The sequence below is a fragment of the Carassius auratus genome, chromosome 6, assembly GCF_003368295.1.
Source record: "Carassius auratus strain Wakin chromosome 6, ASM336829v1, whole genome shotgun sequence".
In the NCBI taxonomy this organism is placed as follows: Eukaryota; Metazoa; Chordata; class Actinopteri; order Cypriniformes; family Cyprinidae; genus Carassius; species Carassius auratus.
Window position 1 is genome coordinate 24,584,028 of NC_039248.1, and position 9,686 is coordinate 24,593,713.

The window sequence follows — 9,686 nt, forward strand, 5'->3', positions numbered from 1 at the left end:
TAATTAAAAGCTGCAAGCAGCCTTTCTGGGGCCAAGCCTTATTGCTCTTTGGCTTTTAAGGTTTTTTCAAGCAACTTTTTCAGCACTTTTTACAGAACAGATAGATCAGAATTACAGATAAGGTGAAATCAGAAGGTCTGATGAGAACGAACGCAGAATGAAGTTACAAAACACACTTAATTTTTGATCCCATTTTAAGAAACTTTAGTACAGCTCTTACCCATGTAATAAAGGAATTGAAATGACAACTTTATACCCAATTTTAAACTTTTCCCATACAGGTTCGAACCCACAACCTCACAGGTTCAGAACCAACGCCTTAGCTAAGTGGCGCCACATTAGTTGACACACAATTTACACGGCACAGAAGAGAGGTTCAAGGTGTGAGAATGATCTCTCACAAGCCCGAAATAGCATTTTAGCCAGATTAGCATGCTACGCTAAAAAATGCTAACATTGTCAAAGTTAACCAGATTGCTCAAGAGACCCATTAGAGTGAATAGAAAAGTGTTAGCATTTTAGTTAATTAGCATGCTAAGCTAATTAGCATAAATCAACAAACACAGGCACGGTCAACTTCGGAGCCGTACATCTCTGGAACGGGAACGAATATCAAAAATCCGTTCTGTCATTTCTGTCAGGCCCATTCTGAAGTTCATCTGATAAAACTTTTAACAAAATTGAACAAGATTTCAGGGAGGAGTAGTGAAAAAACTGTATTTCATTTCCATTCAATATGGCGGACAGACGCCATGTTGGAAAATGACAATTGAGACATCCTCAGAATCGGCATAACCAAAGGAATAAAATGACATAAAAATAACAAAAATCGATCAACATTTACAGTAGTTATAAGGGGTTTTGCAAGAATCGTTATATCTCTTGAACACTAGGTGGCGCTGTCTTCCAACTTCCGGGGTACTTCCGGCACATGGTGTTGATGATGCCTATCGATTTTTGTGAAGATTTGTACAGTAGTTCAAAAGTTATAGCAATTTTTGACAAATTTCAAAATGGCGGACGGGTGGTCCTGGTGGTCTTGACAAAATTGACATCCACAGATTCGAAATGATCTACAGAAACCATAGACATCAAGATCATAATTTTCTGATGAATTGTTCAGAAGTTATAAGCAAAAAGTGCATTTTTGGTATCTCAACACCCATAGGTGGCGCTGTTCCCAAATTTGGCATGGACCCCCAGATTATGGTATAGAAGAAGTGTACCAAGTTTGGTTTCGATTGATCAAAGTTTGGCTGAGATACAGCATCTCAACCGATTTTAGGTCAACCTCAGTAAGTTCACAGCATGATAACTTTTTTTGTCACTAGTGTTCAAAAAATTCTGTTCAGTCAAATCTGTGCAGCTCAGTCCAAAGATTTTATGTGCCAAATTTCAGAAGAATTGGACCAATTTTGAAGGAGGAGTATTGTTTAGACTGATTACTGTACTTTTCAAAATGGCTGCTACTGTAATGGGAGGAGTCTTAATGTAAGATATGGAATGGAATCTCCATGAAGAGACAAAATAGATGTACTAAGTTTTATTTTCATAGAATTAGTGGTTCAACAGTTATTAACGTTTGAATGTTGAATTTTTGGACTGCTGGTGGCGCTATAGAGTTTGGCCTAGAGACCCCAAAGTTGGTCAGATCACTTATAATGACCAGTTCTAACAAGTGTGCCAAATTTTATCATTTTCCCATGTTCCCTTCATATGGCTGCCATAGACTCCCATTAGACGAGAAGAAGAAGAAGAAGAAGAAGAAGAAGAAGAATAATAATAATAATAATAATAATAATAAAACATACAGATACAATAGGGGCTACAGCCCTTTGGGCTTGGCCCCTAATTAAAGCTGCAAGCAGCCTTTCTGGGGCCAAGCCCTTATTGCTCTTTGGCTTTTAAGGGTTTTTCAAGCAACTTTTTCAGCACTTTTTACAGAACAGATAGATTCAGAATTACAGATAAGGTGAAATCAGAAGGTCTGATGAGAACGAACGCAGAATGAAGTTACAAAAACACACTTATTTTTGATCCCATATTAAGAAACTTTAGTACAGCTCTTACCCATGTAATAAAGGAATTGAAATGACAACTTTATACCCAATTTTAAACTTTTCCCATACAGGTTTCGAACCCACAACCTCACAGGTTCAGTACCAACGCCTTAGCTAAGTGTGCCACATTAGTTGACACATAACTTACACGGCACAGAAGAGAAGTTAAGGTGTGAGAATGATCTCTCTCACAAGCCCGAAGTAGCATTTTAGCCAGATTAGCATGCTACGCTAAAAAATGCTAACATTGTCAAAGTTAACCAGATTGCTCAAGAGACCCATTAGAGTGAATAGAAAAGTGTTAGCATTTTAGTTCATTAGCATGCTAAGCTAACTAGCATAAATCAACAAGCACAGGCACGGTCAACTTCGGAGCTGTACATCTCTGGAACGGGAGTGAATATCAAAAATCTGTTGAGTCATTTCTGTCAGGCCCGGTCTGAAGTTCATCTGATAAAATTTTTAACAAAATTGAACAAGATTTCAGGGAGGAGTAGTGAAAAAACTGTATTTCATTCCATTCAATATGGCGGACAGACGCCATGTTGGAAAATGACAATTGAGACATCCTCAGAATCGGCATAACCAAAGGAATAAAATGACATAAAAATAACAAAAATCGATCAACATTTACAGTAGTTATAAGGGGTTTTGCAAGAATCGTTATATCTCTTGAACACTAGGTGGCGCTGTCTTCCAACTTCCGGGGTACTTCCGGCACATGGTGTTGATGATGCCTATCGATTTTTGTGAAGATTTGTACAGTAGTTCAAAAGTTAGAGCAATTTTTGACAAATTTCAAAATGGCGGACGGGTGGTCCAGGTGGTCTTGACAAAATTGACATCCACAGATTCGAAATGATCTACAGAAACCATAGACATCAAGATCATAATTTTCTGATGAATTGTTCAGAAGTTATAAGCTAAAAAGTGCATTTTTGGTATCTCAACACCCATAGGTGGCGCTGTTCCCAAATTTAGCATGGACCCCCAGATCATGGTGTAGATGAAGTGTACCAAGATTGGTATCGATTGATCAAAGTTTGGCCGAGATACAGCATCTCTACCGATTTGAGGTCAACCTCTGTAAGTTCACAGCATCATAACTTTTTTTTTCACTAGTGTTCAAAAAATTCTGTTCAGTCTATTCTGTGCGGCTCAGTCCAAAGATTATCTGTGCCAAATTTCAGAAGAATTGGACCAATTTTGAAGGAGGAGTAGTGTTTAGACTGATTACTGTACTTTTCAAAATGGCTGCTACTGTAATGGGCGGAGTCTTAATGTAAGATATGGAATGGAATCTACATGAAGAGACAAAACAGATGTACTAAGTTTTATTTTCATAGAATTAGTGGTTCAAGAGTTATTAACGTTTGAATGTTGAATTTTTGAGCTGGTGGTGGCGCTATAGAGTTTGGCCTAGAGACCCCAAAGTTGGTCAGGTCACTTATAATGACCAGTTATACAAGTGTGCCAAATTTCATCATTTTCCCATGTTTCCTTCATAGGGCTGCCATAGACTCCCATTAGACGAGAAGAAGAAGAAGAAGAATAATAATAATAATAATAAATATAGCTGCAAGCAGCGATACCGGGGCCAAGCCCTGAAGGGCTGTAGCCAGAGCAACGAGCGGGACGAAGCAAAACGGCCGAAACGGTACGCACGTCAGGACAACCGATCGGTTCAGAAGTAGAGAAGTTTGAAATTGAACAGAACTTTAGATTAGAAAGACCAAAAACACATTTTTGATTCAAGGCAAACACACTCAGGAAATTCAAATGCTTGAACAGAATCAACATTAACTGCCCTTGATCCAAACCCATATACACAGAAACAACATTAACTGCCCTGGATTCGAACCCATGACCTCAGCAGCACAGAACCAGCATCTTAACATACTGCACCACTGAGTCTTTACACATCCAGTGAGCTGCAGAAGAAAGGTTAAGGTGTGAGGATGAGGTCACTAAAGAAAGTTGCCTAGCATTTTAAGGTAGTTTAGTCAATCCTGCCAAAATTTACATCCATAGATTCGGCATTACCCGAGGAATAGAAAGAAACCAAGATCATGTTTTTGCAACTAATTGTTCAAAAGCTATAAGCAGACATGTGAATTTTTGGTATCTCACGACCCATAGGTGGCGCTGTTTCCAACTTTGGGATATATTCTCAGTTCATAGTGTTGATGAAGTGTAGCAAGTTTTGTGGCGATTGATCAAAGTACGGCCGAGATACAGCTTCTCGAACAATTTCGATTCAACAGTGTTAACTTCAGAGCATCATAACTCTTTTTTTGACCAGTAGGTCGAAAAATTCTATTCAGTCATTTCCGTGCGGCTCGGTCCAAAGATCGTCTGAGGAAATTTTGAGAAGAATTGGGCCACATTTGAAGGAGGAGTAGCGAAAAAAGGGAATACTGTACTTTTCTAAATGGCCATCACTGTAATGGCAGGAATTTTAATGTAAACTATTCAATGTGATCAGCGTGAAGAGAGGAATGAGATGTACTAAGTTTTATGTTGATAGAAGAAGGTGTTCAAAAGTTATAAGGAAAAATGTGCATTTATGCCATCTCATGACCCATAGATGGCGCTGTGCCCGAATTCGGCATGAACCCTCAGATCATGGTGTAGATGAAGTGTATCAAGTTTAGTTTCGATTGATCAATGTTTGGCCGAGATACAGCCTCTCAACCGATTTTGGGTCGACCTCGTTATGTTCACAATTTAATAACTTTTGAACAAAGACGAAAATCAAAAATCTGTTCAGTCATTTCTGTGCGGCTCGGTCCGAAGATCGTCTGTGGCAAATTTCAGAAAAATCAAACCACTTTTGAAGGAGGAGTAGCGTTTAAACGGAAACACTTAATTAGATTAATAGCAATTACTGTAATGGGTGGAGACTTAATGTAAGGTATAGAGTGTAATCTCCATGAAGAGAGTAATCATGTGTACTAAGTTTTATCTGTCTAGAACAAAGGGTTCAGGAGTTATTAAAGTTTAAAAACTGAATTTTTGAACTGGTGGTGGCGCTGTAGAGTTGGTCTTAGAGACCCCAAAGTTGGTCAGATCACTATTGGTGACCATCTCTAGAAGTGTGCCAAATTTCATCATTTTCCCATGTTCCCTTCATAGGGCTAGCATAGTGATCGATTGTTTTTGCTCGAAAATTCTACCAAAAACAATCGCTAATATAGCTGCAAGCAGCGATACCGGGGCCAAGCCCTGAAGGGCTGTAGCCAGAGCAACGAGCGGGACGAAGCAAAACGGCCAAAACGGAACTTCCATCGGATCGACGTTACCCACCCCGGATTCGATCCCACGACCTCTCGGGTTTGGGACGAGTGCCTTAGCTAAGTGCGCCACATTAGTTGACACACAGTTTGCATGGCACAGAAGAGAGGTTAAGGTGTGAGAATGAACTCTCAAAAGCCCGAAGCAGCATTTTAGCCAGATTAGCATGCTACGCTAAAAAATGCTAACGTTGCTCAAAGTTAACCAGATAGCTCAGGAGACCCATTAGAGTCAATAGAAACGTGTTAGCATTTTAGCTAATTAGCATGCTAAGCTAACTAGCATAAATCAACAAGCACAGGCACGGTCAACTTCAGAGCTGTACACGTCGGGAACGGGAGTGAATATCAAAAATCTGTTCAGTCATTTCTGTCAGGCCCGGTCTGAAGTTCATCTGATAAAATTTTGGAACAAAATTGAACAAGATTTCAGGGAGGAGTAGCGAAAAAACTGTATTTCATTCCATTCAATATGGCGGACAGACGCCATATTGGAAAATGGCAAATTGAGACATCATCAGATTCGGCATAACCCAAGGAATCAAATGACATAAAAATAACAAAAATCGATCAACATTTACAGTAGTTATAAGGGGTTTTGCAAGAATCGTTATATCTCTTGAACACTAGGTGGCGCTGTCTTCCAACTTCCGGGGTACCTCCGGCACATGGTGTTGATGATGCCTATCGATTTTTGTGAAGATATGTACAGTAGATCAAAAGATATAGCAATTTATGACAAAATTCAAAATGGCGGACGGGTGGTCCTGGTGGTCTTGACAAAATTGACATCCACAGATTCGGAATGATCTAAAGAATCCATAGACATCAAGATAATAATTTTCTGATGAATTGTTCAGAAGTTATAAGCAAAAAAGTGCATTTTTGGTATCTCAACACCCATAGGTGGCGCTGTTCCCAAATTTGGCGTGGACCCCCAGATCATGGTGTAGATGAAGTGTACCAAGTTTGGTATCGATTGATCAAAGTTTGGCCGAGATACAGCATCTCAACCGATTTTAGGTCAGCCTCATTAAGTTCACAATTGAATAACTTTTGAACAAAGACGAAAATCAAAAATTCTGTTCAGTCATTTCTGTGCGGCTCAGTCCAAAGAACATCTGAGCCAAATTTCAGAAGAATTGGACCAATTTTGAAGGAGGAGTAGTGTTTAGACTGAATACTGTACTTTTCAAAATGGCCGCTACTGTAATGGGCGGAGTCTTAATGTAAGGTATGGAATGGAATCTCCATGAAGAGACAAAATAGATGTACTAAGTTTTATTTTCATAGAATTAGTGGTTCAAGAGTTATTAACGTTTGAATGTTGAATTTTTGAACTGGTGGTGGCGCTGTAGAGTTGGTCCTAGAGACCCCAAAGTTGGTCAGATCACTAATAATGGTCATCTCTACAAGTGTGCCAAATTTCATCATTTTCCCATGTTTCCCTTCATAGGGCTGCCATAGACCCCCATTGGCCAAGAAGAAGAAGAAGAAGAATAATAATAATAATAATAAAACATACAGATACAATAGGGGCTACAGCCCTCTGGGCTTGGCCCCTAAATATAGCTGCAAGCAGCGATACCGGGGCCAAGCCCTGAAGGGCTGTAGCCAGAGCAACGAGCGGGACGAAGCAAAACGGCCAAAACGGAACTTCCATCGGATCGACATTACCCACCCCGGATTCGATCCCACGACCTCTCGGGTTCGGGACGAGTGCCTTAGCTAAGTGCGCCACATTAGTTGACACACTGTTTCCCATGGCACAGAAGAGAGGTTAAGGTGTGAGAATTAACTCTCAAAAGCCCGAAGCAGCATTTTAGCCAGATTAGCATGCTACGCTAAAAAATGCTAACGTTGCTCAAAGTTAACCAGATAGCTCAGGAGACCCATTAGAGTCAATAGAAACGTGTTAGCATTTTAGCTAATTAGCATGCTAAGCTAATTAGCATAAATCAACCAAGCACAGGCACGGTCAACTTCAGAGCTGTACACGTCGGGAACGGGAGTGAATATCAAAAATCTGTTCAGTCATTTCTGTCAGGCCCGGTCTGAAGTTCATCTGATAAAATTTTGAACAAAATTGAACAAGATTTCAGGGAGGAGTAGCGAAAAAACTGTATTTCAATTCCATTCAATATGGCGGACAGACGCCATATTGGAAAATGGCAAATGAGACATCATCTGATTCGGCATAACCCACGGAATCAAATGACATAAAAATATCAAAAATCGATCAACATTTACAGTAGTTATAAGGGGTTTTGCAAGAATCGTTATATCTCTTGAACACTAGGTGGCGCTGTCTTCTAACTTCCGGGGTACCTCAGGCACATGTTGTTGATGATGCCTATCGATTTTTGTGAAGATATGTACAATAGATCAAAAGATATAGCAATTTATGACAAAATTCAAAATGGCGGACGGGTGGTCCTGGTGGTCTCGACAAAATTGACATCCACAGATCCGGAATGATCTAAAGAATCCATAGACATCAAGAAAATAATTTTCTGATGAATTGTTCAGAAGTTATAAGCAAAAAAGTGCATTTTTGGTATCTCAACACCCATAGGTGGCGCTGTTCCCAAATTTGGCGTGGACCCCCAGATCATGGTGTAGATGAAGTGTACCAAGTTTGGTATCGATTGATCAAAGTTTGGCCGAGATACAGCATCTCAACCGATTTGAGGTCAACCTCAGTAAGTTCACAGCATCATAACTTTTTTTTCACTAGTGTTCAAAAAATTCTGTTCAGTCATTTCTGTGCGGCTCAGTCCAAAGAACATCTGAGCCAAATTTCAGAAGAATTGGACCAATTTTGAAGGAGGAGTAGTGTTTAGACTGAATACTGTACTTTTCAAAATGGCCGCCACTGTAATGGGCGGAGTCTTAATGTAAGGTATGGAATAGAATCTCCATGAAGAGATTGAATCATATGTACTAAGTTTTATTTTCATAGAATTAGTGGTTCAAGAGTTATTAATGTGTGAATGTTGAATTTTTGAACTGGTGGTGGCGCTGTAGAGTTGGTCCTAGAGACCCCAAAGTTGGTCAGATCACTAATAATGGTCATCTCTACAAGTGTGCCAAATTTCATAATTTTTCCCATGTTCCCTTCATAGGGCTGCCATAGACTCCCATTGGACGAGAAGAAGAAGAAGAAGAAGAATAATAATAATAATAAAACATACAGATACAATAGGGGCTACAGCCCTTTGGGCTTGGCCCCTAAATATAGCTGCAAGCAGCGATACCGGGGCCAAGCCCTGAAGGGCTGTAGCCAGAGCAACGAGCGGGACGAAGCAAAACGGCCGAAACGTTACGCACGTCAGGACAACCGATCGGTTCAGAAGTAGAGAAGTTTGAAATTGAACAGAACTTTAGATTAGAAAGACCAAAAATACATTTTTGATTCAAGGCAAACACAGGCAGGAAATACAAATGGCTTGAACAGAAGCAACATTAACTGCCCTTGATCCGAACCCATGAACTCAGAAACAACATTACCTGCCCTGGATTCGAACCCATGACCTCAGAAGCTCAGAACCAGCATCTTAACATACTGCACCACTGAGTCTTTACACATCCAGTGAGCTGCAGAAGAAAGGTTAAGGTGTGAGGATGAGGTCACTAAAGAAATTTGCCTAGCAATTTAAGGTAGTTTAGTCAATCCTGGCAAAATTTACATCCATAGATTCGGCATGACCCGAGGAATAGAAAGACACCAAGATCATGATTTTCCAACTAATTGTTCAAAAGCTATAAGCAGAAATGTGAAATTTTTGGTATCTCACGACCCATAGGTGGCGCTGTTTCCAACTTTGGGATATATTCTCAGTCCATAGTGTTGATGAAGTGTAGCGAGTTTTGTGGCGATTGATCAAAGTACGGCCGAGATATAGCCTCTCATACAATTTCGATTCAACACTATTAACTTCAGAGCATCATAACTCTTTTTTTGACCAGTAGGTCGAAAAATTCTGTTCAGTCATTTCCGTGCGGCTCGGTCCAAAGATCGTCTGAGGAAATTTTGAGAAGAATTGGGCCACATTTGAAGGAGGAGTAGCGAAAAAACGGAATACTGTACTTTTCATAATGGCGGTTACTGTAATGGCAGGAATCTTAATATAAACTATTCAATGTGATCAGCGTGAAGAGAGGAATCAGGTGTACTAAGTTTTATCTTGATAGAAGAAGGTGTTCAAAAGTTATAAGGAAAAATGTGCATTTATGCTATCTCATGACCCATAGGTGGCGCTGTCCCCGAATTCGGCATGAACCCTCAGATCATGGTGTTGATGAAGTGTATCAAGTTTAGTTTCGATTGATC

At 40.0% G+C, this 9,686-nt stretch overlaps 1 protein-coding gene across 1 annotated transcript in view; it reads left to right on the forward strand.

Moving 5' to 3' along the window:
* LOC113088790 (kinesin heavy chain-like) overlaps positions 1–1,751 on the forward strand; it is a gene marked incomplete at its 3' end in the record, with an annotated part of 15,737 nt that extends 13,986 nt beyond the window's left edge. Inside the window, 1 exon segment of the mRNA XM_026255841.1 lies at positions 1,741–1,751. Coding sequence (XP_026111626.1) covers positions 1,741–1,751 — 11 coding nt within the window.
* Positions 1,752–9,686: the final 7,935 nt, after the last annotated feature.